Raw genomic sequence first — 13,060 nt, 5'->3', positions numbered from 1 at the left:
CTCGTCTACAGAATGTCCCTACGCATCCACCGGCTGTGGGGCGGGTGCTTCCAAGGCAGGATCACATCTGATGGTCACTACTTTGCACACTCACCTGGCTGTGGTGGTTCAGGGGCAGCAATCCCTCCTCAATCCTAGCACCTTGCTGCAATTACTGTGGCAGGAACCTCAGAAATCTCCATGGGCTGGCAATGTGCTCTTTCCCCTGATGCACTGCCACTTGCCATTCTCTGCTACTGTCCCATTTCAGGAGAGACCGGCACACGGGACCACTGACAAATGAGGACCGTTAGTGGTTGGGAGAAGGTCCAGCCTTATTGTAACGTCCACCACCACACCCCCTGTCTTAAGAATTTGCTGTTCCTGTGACATATCCCAGGATGGGAGAGCAAGGGGAACCGAAGAGAAACTGAGCAGAATGAGCTGTCTGCACACGACCCTCCAAGACCACATAGGATTCAATGGCCGTGACGCCGGGGTAGGCTTCTTGCCCCTCTGGGGGCAACACAGAGCTCCCACAATTCCAGGAAAAGCTCGGGGCTGGCAAGCTGGCGCAGGTCTCAGGGCACCCTCCCCGCATTCCCGTGGGGATTCCCGCCGCTAGACACAGTCCCTGAAGGTGGCGTGACCCTGGTCCCCTCTTGTCCTCACTGCTCACACGCAGAGCCTTGCAGGGAGCAGAGCTCAGCCGATGTGTGGCCATGAGGGAGCTGCCAGCAGGGCTCCCCTGGCGTTAGGACCCTTCTCTCCCGTTCCTGAAAAACCAAGTGAATGCAGCAGCGCACATCGACGTTGCTTTGGAAAAATGGCACACGGCAGGGGTAGAAATGAGAAGTGAACAAGGTTTATTTTCCTATTTCCATACTCCAGCACTTGCCTGCTGCACTCTTGGCCTTTCCAACAGATTCCAACGCCATTGCCCTGTGATTTCATCCAGAACCCAAACAAGGAGGGAAGGTCTCCCAAATTGTATGCAGGACATGACAAAACTCTAACACTTGAGCTTGGCAAGTATGATCTCAAAGGGGTGCGTGTCACTCACACACGGGGCTGGGGAACCCTTCTGTCCCAAGGAACAAACATGGGGAGCTTCCTCAAAGAAACCAAGCTCTGGATGCCAGGGTCATTGCAGAGCCCAGGCCCCCAGGGAGGCTCTTGGCCCTGCTTTCCCCCTACTTGCCCTGGCCCTTAACCCCTGAGAACGCCCAGGCTTTTCTCTTTACACACCCAACAGGACAACACCGGGAGGAAGCACCCTAAGGCCTCCCTTCATACCGGCCCCACAAAAGATTGGAAAGGGCCTGGCTGCCCTTGGAGCTGCAGCTCCCTCTTCCTTATCTCAGAATCTGTTCTCACAGGACCAGGGAGGACCCCAGGTTTTTGCTACCGACCTGGAGCATAAAGTCCATGACCTGAAGGTTGTTGGTTTCCTCGGAGGACCTGGGCCCCCACAGGAACTCAAAGCGGGCAGGGTCGCTGCCTGCCACCTGCCGGCGCCCCAGGTAGCCTTCCTGCACACAGACGGTGAGGTGGTCCCCAGGCTCCCCACAGACGATTTGCTCTTGGCCATCTTTCATCCCCGTGAACCCCAGAGCCTCCCACACCTCCTCGGAGACACATCCGTCCTGCAGGAGGATCAACCCCAGGACCAGCCCCAGGAGGCTGGTCTTGGGGATACCCCACTGATCGCTCAGCATCCCATCCCAGGTGAGGCCCAGGATGGGGTTGAGGACGTAGGAGTGCTCCCTGGGATCCACTTCAATCACGTCTAGGCCAAAGACCAGCCGCAAGCAGATGGACGCTTGGCTCAAGATGGCGGGGAAGTCGTCCTGGTATTCTGGGGTGAAGACCTCCAGCATCTCTGCCTTGCTGGTGGGCTGCTTGTTGCGATACTTGAGGAGCAGGAATACCACCAGGGCAGCCGTCTTCATGCGGAAACTGCCCTCCACCAAGGGCTCCTCATCTCCCGCCTCCCCTGGGCCGCTGGGGCCAGGAGGCTCGGGCTGGCCAAGGCCACCAGCTGCCCCACCATTGGGGGAGCGGTCGGCACTCTGAGAGCTCTGGGGAGCACTCAGGGCCGCGGGAGTAGCAGACCCCTCCTCTGGGGGGCCAAAGACCATGCCAGAGAAGGACAATGAAGGGCAAGACGACAAGGAGGAGGGGGAGGAGGAGGGGAAGGAGGAGGGGGAGGAGGAGGAGGATAGAGAGAGATGAGATAGGTGGTATGGGGGAGATGGGGTAGAGGGGGAAGGTGGAGCCTCCTCCTCCCCTTCCTCCTCCTCCTCAGCCCCAGACAGCTGGGCATCCCCAGGCCCTCGGCCTCCTCTAGGTCTTCTCCCTGCTTCCAAAGCTCGCTGCTATTCCTCAGGGGCATGGTGTCAGATTCGGGCTGAACCTGAAGACAGAGTTGGGAGAGCTTGTCAGGGGGCAGCCCGGCCAAGACACCCCGAGGTACCAGGTCTGACAGGGGGCCGTGCCCGGCTCCCCTGCAGAGGGGTCCCCTGTGTTGGGCTGGGAGAACCCCTGACATCAGGCTCAGAGAGAGCGTGCACTTCACCTGGCCAAGTGGCTCTGGCTCGCGCCTCCTCACCTCTGTGTCCTGAGGGACCCCCGCCTCAGACCAAGGCCTCTGCTGCCAGTTCTTGAAGTCCCTGCAGGAGGGAAGGAGGAGGGTCCTCAGGGTGCAGACTGCCAGCCCAGCCCTGGGGCCCAGTGTGGACAGGACGGCTGCCACATTCTCTGGGAGGTCTCCTGCAGTCAAGGTGGGGAGTCCCCTCCTCAGCCTCTCAAAAGACTGCCCCGGCCCTGTCCTTCTCTGGCCAAACTGTCCCTGCAAGATCACAGGTCCCCAACACTCCACAGGAGGAAGCCAGGGGCCCAGCCTTGGCCACACCTGCCAAAGTCTCCAGGATTCTTCCTGGATCATGCATAAGGGATGGGCCAGCTCTGGCTTCCATCTGGGCTGGGATGGGGGCACCTCTGGGTCTTCACCTGGACCCCACGCAAGGCCTGGGAAGACTCTCCGGCTGGCCCTGAGGCTACCCTCCTTGCACCTTCCTTGCAAGGGCCCCTGCCACGACCCCCCACCAGCCAAAGTCCAGAGAAATCAGTTGGGCCACCTGTCCCGCCTCTCCCCATGGCCCACACAAACGGCTGGGGCGGCCTGGTCCCTAGGGATCCTGCTGTGGGAGGCATCCCCTCATATGTCACGTCGACTGTCGCCAGTGCCTGGTCCAGGGCTAGGGCAGGGCACCCGCCTCCTCTGCTGACCTGAGTCCAGACCCTCAGGCCCAGGCCCTCCGCTCCCTGAAACATTATCCTGCCAGGGCCTGCTCTTCCTCCGGGCCCCCAACCTCCCATAGAGGAGACGTGCCCCTCACACCAAGACCGTACCAACCCCAGGTCAGCCCACCTTCCTGCCCCCACCCGCCCCAGGGACAAGTGAGCATTCCACTGAGGGCCAGATCTCTCCCATCCTCCGTGGGCTGCCCAGAGGGCAGGGCCCCACTCCACTGCACTGGCTTCTTGGCTCATGGGCCAGGTGGGGCCAGCCAGGACGTCCCCAAGGTCCTCACCCTGACTCCCCGCTGGCCATACACCCTCCACACACACCCTCACCAAGCAACCCCGAGGTCCTGCTACTTTGAAGCACAAGCCCTCAGGCCCTAACACTCAGAGGTGGACATCAGGACCGTAGCATGGGCTCATCTTGCACAGGGGCCTCCTTCTTCCCTGGACTGCACGTGCTGGGGCCCAGGGTCCGTCAGTCCTCCCTCTGGTCCTCACCTTCAATCCCCTCAGGCCCCGGGTCGGCTCTGGGCAGTCTGCAACCCTGCTCCTTCCTCCAATTCCCCAGGCTCTAGGAGACTTGGCTGGCAAGCCAGGGCACGCCCCAGGAGGTCCTCGGGCCCTGGGGGCTCCCAGGACCCACTCTAGGCTGCGTTCCTAGGGCTGCAGTTCCCCTGTAGTCCTGGCCTTGGCCACCAGCCACACGTGGGCCATTGCCTCCCACTCCACCTGACCCCACCGCAGCCCACACCCTGGAGGCAGTGCTCCAGCCCAACCGCCACAGGTGTGGGAGGCCCTGTCACATAAGCAAGCGACCACGCAGCTCGGGACTCGTCCAACCCCCGGCAGCCTCCCGAGGCTGAAGCAGGGGCAGGGCCGTGGTGCTCCGGGCTCCCTGGGAACCCACTCCCTCGGGGGTCTCAGTCCCTCGGGGATCCTCGCCTCCAGCCCTAGCTGACCCTGGGCCCCTCGGGCAGACTACCGGAGGCCAGGGCGCTCACACCCAGGCCCTCCCCTCCTCCCGGACCCCACCGGGGACAGGGAGTGACCATCTTTCCATCAGGACCATGACCCAGCCTGGGGGCTTCCCAGGGCTCACAGAGGGGGCTGAGCTGGGGGGCGGGGGACAGGCTCCCTGGGCCCTTCTTCCCCACCCCTGCTGGCGGGGCTCCCTGGGCGCCTAGGCCTCTGCTTGGCTCCACTCGGCCTGCCTCCCGGGACTGACTGTGGACTGGGGTGCGGGGTCCCTCCGTCCTCCATGGACATCCTCGCCAGGAACCCAGCAGGACCTGGGCCCACCGTCTGCCCCCTCAGGGAGGCCCTGCTCTGAACACCAGCCCCCTGGTCTCTCAGAGCCCCGATGCAGAAGTGGGGCCTCACCACGTGTTCCCATCCCCCCCCCCCCACGACCTTCCCGGGCCGACTCTGGGCTGGGGTGCGGGGTCCCCCGGGCCTCTTCTGCATCCTCACCGGGATTCCCAGCACCACCCGGGGCCCTCCCCTCTGCCCACGTGTCCTAGGCCCTGCTCCTGACGCCAGGGGCCCCCAGTGCCTCAGGAGGCCCGGATGTGGAAGTCTGAGCACCCATACTCCCACGTGAGAGCAGGTACCCATCCCCACGGGGGCCTCACAGCCCTGGCGACCCTCTACTGGGGTCCTCTTTGTCCCTGTCAATGGTCCATCCCTCGCCTCCCCTTAGCCCCGGGACCCTCCCCTCAGCCCTCAGCGTCTGCTCCCGCCACACCAGGACTCAGGCTCTCGGGTACCCAGATGTGCCAGGCCTGCCGCACCCGCCGCCACCATCCGGCCCCATCCCGCTCCCCCGCGGGCTTCCCGGGCTCACCGTGGGCCCTGACCTCCGCCGGGTCCCCTCTGTCCCCCTCAGGGTCCATCCCTCGCCTCCCCTTAGCCCCGGGACCCTCCCTCCCCTCCCCCCTCAGCGTCTGCTCCCACCAAACCAGGCCTCAGGCTCTCGGGTACCTGGCTGTGCCAGGCTTGCAGCACCCCCCGCCACCATCTGGCCCCATCCCACTCCTCCGCGGCTTCCCGGGGGCCCCTCTAGCGTGGGCCCTGACCTCCGCCGGGTCCCCTCTGTCCTGTGCACCTGTGTCCCTGCCCTCCCACCCCGCCCCCACAGGCAACCCCTGTGCCCCTGTCCCCCTCAGGCCCCGGCAAACCTCCCTTCCGACGGGGATCCTGAGCTCCGTGGGGTCCTGTCCCCACCCCCACAACCCAAGTGCGCATTTCCCGGGTGGCCGCGTGTGTCCGGCCTCCCCAGGGCCGCCCCCCAGTCCCAAGGAGGGGGCCCAGTGCCTCCATCTCTCCGGGAGGAGTGGAGGCATGAAGGTGGGGTGGGGGACCCCCGCAGTTCTCCCTCAGCTCCTCACCCCTGCTCCGGGAGGGCCCGGGCCCGTCCTGCCTCCGGGCACCCCTCAGCTCCACGCCGCGGCCCCGCCTTCCCCCGCGTGGATTCTCGGGATTCCCGACAGGCCCCCTCCAGCCGCCCTCCGGGCCGCTCCGGGGCTACCTGCTCGCCTGGCTGCCGCCAGCCCGGGCCTGCCCGCCTTCGCTCGGCGGGGACCCCAATCCGACCCCCCACGCGAGGCCCTCCGCTCTCTCAGACCTCCGAGGCGGACGTCGGCCCACCTCACATCCGGACCCCGTGCCAGGGGTCCCCAGCGCTCCCAGCAGGTGGGTCCGGCGGAGATGGGCTCCAGGCTGGGGGGTCGGGGGGGGGGGGGAGCAGGTGGGCGGGGCCCTCCTTCAGGCTGGGAGGTCAGGGACTCTGGCCGGCCTGGGCCCGCCCTCCCGCCACGCCAGGCAATCTGCGCGTGTCCCCCCCGCCCCCCCACAAGCCTCAGGTCCCCGCTTCCCGACCTGGAGGCAGAGTGGAGGTCGGCCTCCGTCCCCCGCCCGCTGCTCGCTCCTCAGCTGCACACGAGGAGTCGCGCTGCCCACAGAGCCCCCCCGGGCCCCGGGGCCTTGGACCCTGCAGAGCCTGCCCCCGGGAGCCGCCGCCCCCGTCACCCTTTCGCCCCTTGGGGCTGTCGCAGGCCTCAGGACACCCCTCCCCACCTCCCTGCCGGACGGCGGCCTCTACACAGTCCCCGAAGGCGGCGTGTCCCCGGGCCCCTCGTGTCCTCACTGCTCACACACAGGGCCTTGCAGGGAGCAGAGCTCAGCCGCTGTGTGGCCGTGAGGGAGCCGCCAGCAGGGCTCCCCTGGCCTCCGGCGGGCCCTTTCTCGCCCTTTCCGCGGCCCCCGCCCATGCCGGAGCACACCGGTCCGGGTTCCTTGGGCCCTTGCAGAATGAACGGGCCAGGAGGCACAGGAAGCCAGAACAAAAGACTTTTCCTTTTTATTGGCTGCACGACCCGACCCCGTCCTTTGACCCCTCCGTCCTTGCTGCTTCCCAACCCATTTCTGTCCCAGTGCCCTGCCTGGGATGAGGATCCGGGTGGGACCCACACAGGGACGAAGGTGGACTTTGGCCAGCTGGTTTTCAGGACAGGATGAAACTCTTAACTGTTGAACTGGGGGATGTACAGAAGTTCGGGATGGGGGGGGGGGGCGGCGGCTGCGGCGGTCCGGGCGGGGGGAATGTCAGTGACACACGTAGCCTCCCAAGCTGATGAATCCCCCGAATCCGAGCAGCGATGTGCAAGAGCCTCCTCATGTTAACCAAGCTCTCGATCTCCGGGTCGCGGCAGAGAACAGGCCCCCAGAGTGGCTTTTCACCCTGCTTTCTGCCCCCAAGCCGCCCTGGCCCTGCACTCCTAGAAAGCCCAGTGGTCTGTCTTCTCCAACACAAACACACAAACAAACACACAAACACACACACACAGGGAGACCCAGAGGCGCCCACGGGGAAGAAGCAGCCGAAGGGATGCCTCCCTTCGTGCCCATCCCGCGGGAGAAGCTGCCGACCCCACCAAAGGCTGGAAAGGGCCTGGCCGCCTCTGGGGCTCAGGCCCACTCTTCCTCATCAAACGGGGCCAGGGAGGAAACCGGCCACCTGCTATTAACCCATAGCACATACTCCATGACCCGTAGCTTGCTGGTTTCCTCGTGGGCCCTGGGCCCCCACAGGAACTCGTAGCGGGCAGGGTTGCTGCCCGCCACCTGCCGGTACTCCACGTAGCCTTCCTGCACCCAGACGTGGGTGAGGAGCTCCCTGGGCTCCCCATAGATGACGTGCTGCCTGCCGGCAAACACCCCCATGACCCCCAGGGCTTCCCACACCTCCTGCTCGGGGGCACGGTCGCCCTCCAGGAGGATCACCCCCAGGAGCAGCACCAGGAGGCCGGTCGTGGGCAGGCCCTGCTCACCGCTCAGCATCCCATCGTAGCTGAGGCCCAGGACGGTGACCAGGACGTAGGAGTGTGCGATGGGGTCCACTTCCTTCACTTCTACGCCAAAGACCAGCTGCATGCACTCACAGGCTTGACCCCAGATCTCGGGCCAGGCATCCTGCATATCTGGGCTGAGGACCTCCAGCACCTCTGCCTGGCTGGTGGGCTGCTTGTTGAGATACTTGCGGAGCAGGAACCCCACCAGGTCAGCCCCACTCATGAGCATTGTGTCTCCTCCTTGGGCAGAGGGCTGCGCATATTCGGGCACCTCCCAGGGGTTCCAGATCTCCTCCTCTGGGCCACTGGGGCCAGCAAACTCCACCTGGCTCCAGCCACTGGGTGCCCTGCCACTGGGGGAGGGCCCGGCACTCTGAGGGCTCTGGGGAGGACTCCAGGCAGTCTCAGACCCCTCCTCTGGGGGCACAAAGAACAGGCCAGAGCTGGACAAGGAAGGGGAGGAGCAAGAGGAGGAGGAGGAGGGGGAGGAGGAGGAAGAGGAACACAGGTAGGGGGGAGATGAAACTTCGTCTTCATCCTCAGCCTCTGGCAGCTGGGCATTGACCAGGCCCTGGGCTTCTCCCGGGTCTTCTTCCAGCTTCCAGAGCTGACTCGTGTGCCTCAGGGGCATGGTGTGGGCGTGGAGCTAAAGCTGAAGACAGCGGTGGGATGGCTGGTCGGGGTGCAGGTGGGCCAAGAGAGGCCCCGTGCCAGGGCAGAGAGCGGGCCGCATCAGGATTGGCTACACAAGGAGTCCCCTGTGTGTTGGGCTGGGCGAGTTGAGCCCCTGGCACCAGGCTCGGAGACAACGTGGACCTCACCAGGTCCAGCGACACAGACCTGCTATGCCTCCTTCACTCTGTGACCTGAGGGCCTCCTGCCGGCGACCAAGGCCTCTGCTGCGCTGCCAGTTCTTGGAGCCCCTGCAGGAGGGAAGCAGGGGGCACCTCAGGGTGCAGACTGCCAGCCCAGCCCTGGGCCCCCAGTGCACACAGGAAGGTTGGCTCGCACTCTGGGAGGCCCCCAGCAGTCCAAGTCCCCTCCTTGGCCTGCCAGTGCCCTTGGCAGGGCCTGGGACCCAGGCCTCTGTCTGCGGTCCTGAGGCCAAAGTGTCCCCACAAGACCAGGCTGCCCCGACCCTCCCCATGAGGAAGCCAGGGGACCGGCTCTGGGCAGGCCTGCCAAAGGTCTCTGGGGGTTCATCCTGTGCCGTCAAATAAGGGATCACGGATCACGGATCACGCACCAGGGGAGGAATGGCCCAACTCAAGCTTCCCTCTGGGCCAGGATGGGGCGCCTCTCGCTCTTCACCTGGACCCCACGCAAGGCGTGGGAAGACTCTCCGGCTGGCCCTGAGGCCACCCTCCTTGCACCTTCCTTGCAAGGGCCCCTACCCCGACCCCGCAACCAGCCAAAGTCCAGAGAAATCAGTCGGCCCACCCGTCCCGCCTCTCCCCATGGCCCACACAAGCGGCCGGGGCGGCCTGGTCCCCAGGGATCCTGCTGAGGAAGGCATCCCCTCATTTCTCACCTCGACCCCCGCCAGGGCCTGGACCAGGGCAGGGCAGGGCAGGGCAGGGCAGGGCAGGGCACCTGCCTCCTCTGCTGACCTGAGTGCAGACCCTCAGACCCAGGCCCTCCCCTCCCTGAGCCCAGAGATCTGGAGAGGAGGAGGGTCTCCGCGGGATAGGCCACACCCCGGGTTCTCTTCCCAGGGCTGCCAGGGAGGGGCACCCAGATTTCGGGGCCATCCCCTCCTGGGCCTGAGGGCTGCCTTGGGGGCCACTCACCCCTTCAATGTAGGGTGGGCGGGGGTCCACCGTCTGCCCCCTCAGGGAGGCCGTGCTCCTGACGCCAAGGGCCCCCAGTCTCTCGGGAGACCCGGATGTGGAAGTCTGGCCGCCCGGCGGCCCGCCCGAAGGCAGGTCCCCAGCCTGCCCAGGGGGCCTCCCAGGCCTCCCATCCCTGGCGACCTCCTGCCAGGTCCCCTCTGTCCTGGGCTCCAGGGCCCCCGCCCCCACAGGCACTCCCTGTGCCCCTCCCCCCCTCAGGCCCTGGCAAACCTCCCTCCGGATGGGCTCCTGAGCTCCCTGGGCTCGGGTCCCCCCCCCACCCCCCACCCCCCCCGAGGCGCATTTCCCCGGGGGCCGCGTGTGTCCGGCCTCCCCAGGGCGGCCCCCCAGCCCCGAGGCGGGGGCCCAGTGCCTCTCTCTCTCTCTCTCTCTCTCTCTCTCTCTCTCTCGGGGAGGGCGGGCCGTGGGTTGAGGCATGATGGTGGGGTGGGGGACCCCGGGGGACCCCCGCAGTTCTCCCTCAGGTCCTCACCCCGCTCCGGGGAGGGCCGGGTCCCGTCCTGCCTCCGGGGACCCGAGGCCACTGCCCCAGGCCCCGGCATCCAGGCCTCAGCTCGACGCCGCGGCCCCGCCTTCCCCCGGTCATGGTCCTCTCTCGGGGTTCCCGGCAGGCCCCCTCCCCCCTCCCCCCTCCCCCCTCCCCCCTCCCCCCTCCCCCCCCCCCCCCCCGCCGCCCTCCGGGGCCCCTCCCCCGCCCTCCGAGCCCCCTCCCGGGGCTACCTGCTCCCCTGGCTGCCGCCGGCCCGGGCCTGGCCTCCTTCCAGGGGACCCCAGTGCGACCCCCCGCACCGAGGCCTTCTGCTCTCTCTCAATTCTGACGCAGAGGTCGGCCCACGTCACATCACGTCCTGACCCCGTTGCCAGGGGTCCCCACAGCTAACAGCACGTTGGGTTGAGATGAGTTCCAGGCTAGGGTGGGAGGAGGGAAGCGCGCCGGCTGGCAAGGCGGGGGCCCCCTGTCCTCCCCGGGCTCCTGCCCTGGACTCGGGCGGGCTGCGGCCTCGGCTCTCTGCAGACCTCAGTCGGTGCCCCTTACACCGAGCCTCTCAGGCCCCGACGTGTCGTCCCTGAGCGCCCGAGGGGTGGTTGCTGCGGCTCGGGCCCCACCGGCTCTGCAGGTCCCGGGGTGGCCCAGGGCTGCCGGCAGGGGCACAGCAGGGTTCGGCGGCCCCCAGCGTCCTGGCACAGGTCGGCTCTCAGTCCTCACCCAGGAGGCCCTCATCAGGACACAGGCCTGCTGTGCAGCCGCAGCGCCCATAGCCCCGGGGCAGGGCAGGGGCAGGGGCCGGGAGGAAGCGCCCCTTCCCACGGGGTCCCTTGGCCAGCAGCCAGACTTTAGGGACATCGTGTTAAAGGTTTAGTTTCCTGGGGGCGGCCGAGCAGCTGCAAGGGTGTCTAGGGGTGTCCCGTATTGCGGGGCCCACTGCAGGGAGTTTTCCCCTGACATGCTGCGTCATCGGGAGAAACACACCGTCCCTCTCTACCTAGCGTGTGTCCAGTGCACGCGTATGTATAAGGTGTGCAGATTATAGGTGCTGGTATGCAAATGTACGTACATATCACCTAAATACGGACAGCGACACACGTATGTGCGTGTGTGTTCCCGTTATACATGCGTTTGTATATGTATTTATATAGGTGTAGACTATATATATACTTTATCAAAAATACCTTTTCTTACTGTGTGAATTGCTTTGATACTCCCTACTCTATTTCAGGTTGATTCTGTATATTCTACTTAAGTGATTTTTTTAAGGGGCATTCCTTGCCACTAAGATGATTTCAGGGGGTTATTTGCATAGACTCTAGAGTCCAATGCCTCAATCATCCTGTCTTTCCCCGTGTCCTCTTAGCACCCCAGGGCTAATGTCATGTGTACTCTGAGGCCTTGCCTCAGATTTATGCTGGGAAGCAGAAGCAGAAGTTGGAAATTGCTCCGCCTATCAATCCTGTCATCTGCATTGATGCAGGCTGCATTCCCTCCCCACATCCCTGATGTTCCCTGCATCCCCAACCCAGACTCAATATCCAGCTCAGCAGTCTTCAGGGTCCCCCAAGGCTTTCTCCTCATTTATTGTTCGGACGTTGTTTATTCTGTGTGTGTTTTTCAAGACTTTCATTTCTTTCTTTCTTTCTTTTTTTTTTTTTTTAAGGTTTTATTTCTTTACTCATGAGACACACAGAGAGAGACAGAGAGGCAGCAACACAGGCAGAAGGAGAAGCAGGCTCCACGCAGGGAGCCCGATGCGGGACTCGATCCAGGCTCTCCAGGACCAAGTATCTGCCCAAGACTTCCTTTTTTTTTTAAGTGAGGTTTTAGTTGCACAGAAATGAAAACGGAAATTCCTTCCTCATCGTATTCTGATAGAAGCTTTTTCCATTAGCTAGTGCTGAATTTCTTTCAAAGGAGTCTTCTATACCCAGTCGTGATCAGATGTTTTTAGTTCCATTATTTTGTTAATGTAGATAAATACAGTTGAAAGATTTTTCTTTTTTTTTTTTTTTTTTTTAAGGATTTTATTTATTTACTCATAGACACAGAGAGAGAGGCAGAGACACAGGCAGAGGGAGAGGGAGAAGCAGGCTCCATGCTGGGAGCCCGACGTGGGACCCGATCCCAGGTCTCCAGGATCACACTCCAGACTGCAGGCAGCGCCAAACCGCTGCGCCACCAGGGCTGCCCAAATACAGTTGAAAGATTTTTCTGACGTTAAGGCAGATTTCTGTTCACTGGGCACCGCCTCTCGTCCGTTTCGTTCACTACGATTTTGAATATGCATATACTTATTCAGGATATTTGCTGCTATATGAGTGCTTTTGGCTTAAGCGTTCTTTCAAGGTGGATTTCTCCTCTAGCATTTACATCCAGGAGCACTAGCGTGGGACATTTAATTGAAAACAATGCCCATATTTTTCTTTAGTTTGAAGGAGTTTTGCTAAGATGATGACTTCTCCCCAACCATTTGGCCGAATGAGACCACAGGGCGGTGGGGTGGGGGTGGGGGGGGGGAGGTGGGAGTCCAAAGTGGCCGAGGAGTTGAGAGACCTAAGTTCCTCTGGTCCCCGGAATTCAGCGAGACAGCTACTAAATCATTCTGAACCCCTGAGAACTGAACCGGAGATCTACAAAAAGAATAGCTGCAACTCTACAAAGAGAAAAGCATCCAGTTTCTGCAAGACAGGAGGTGTGGAGAAGTGAAATGGAAGCGATACATGGGAAGATGGGCGGGGGGGGGGGGGGGGGGCAAAAGGGAGGCGATACATGGGAAGATACGGGGGAGCCAAAAGGGGGCGAGCTCCAGCAGCCTCCACCAGAGAGTGATGGAGCAGCAGAGAGCGCAGAATCCGGACCTTTAGAAGTCCGCTCCGGTGAGGGACGGCCCTGCCTGCCCGGTGCTCAGACAGTGAAGCGGGTGCAGAATCCTAGGTGGGACAGCGTGGTCTCAGGATCCCCCGGGGTCACAGGAACACTGACAGTGCCTGAGTGCAGCAGAGCTCCCAGACATCGGAGCAGGGAAGCCGGCTGCAGCGGGCTCTTGGCCAGTGGTGGCCGTAGCCCTGGAACCCAGC

General features: G+C 63.5%; 2 protein-coding genes across 2 annotated transcripts; both read right to left on the bottom strand.

Moving 5' to 3' along the window:
* Positions 1-865: 865 nt before the first annotated feature.
* On the bottom strand, positions 866-2,652 carry LOC119868250 (melanoma-associated antigen 10-like). Its single transcript, XM_038586633.1, has 2 exons — positions 2,591-2,652; positions 866-2,395 (listed from the first exon to the last, which is right to left on the bottom strand). The coding sequence occupies exon 2, from the start codon at positions 2,118-2,120 to the stop codon at positions 1,353-1,355; it is 768 nt and encodes a 255-aa protein (XP_038442561.1). The 5' UTR covers positions 2,121-2,395; positions 2,591-2,652; the 3' UTR covers positions 866-1,352.
* Positions 2,653-6,622: 3,970 nt separating this feature from the next.
* On the bottom strand, positions 6,623-10,360 carry LOC119878092 (melanoma-associated antigen 8-like). Its single transcript, XM_038588506.1, has 2 exons — positions 10,211-10,360; positions 6,623-8,560 (listed from the first exon to the last, which is right to left on the bottom strand). The coding sequence occupies exon 2, from the start codon at positions 8,266-8,268 to the stop codon at positions 7,255-7,257; it is 1,014 nt and encodes a 337-aa protein (XP_038444434.1). The 5' UTR covers positions 8,269-8,560; positions 10,211-10,360; the 3' UTR covers positions 6,623-7,254.
* Positions 10,361-13,060: the final 2,700 nt, after the last annotated feature.

The sequence above is a fragment of the Canis lupus genome, chromosome X (genome assembly GCF_011100685.1).
Source record: "Canis lupus familiaris isolate Mischka breed German Shepherd chromosome X, alternate assembly UU_Cfam_GSD_1.0, whole genome shotgun sequence".
Lineage (NCBI taxonomy): Eukaryota > Metazoa > Chordata > Mammalia > Carnivora > Canidae > Canis > Canis lupus.
This window is presented reverse-complemented; position numbering and strand designations above follow the sequence as displayed.

Coding starts and splice junctions, on each gene's coding strand:
- LOC119868250 (XM_038586633.1), bottom strand. CDS start 2,120: ATGGTCTTTGGCCCCCCAGAGGAGGGGTCTGCTACTCCCGCGGCCCTG.
- LOC119878092 (XM_038588506.1), bottom strand. CDS start 8,268: ATGCCCCTGAGGCACACGAGTCAGCTCTGGAAGCTGGAAGAAGACCCG.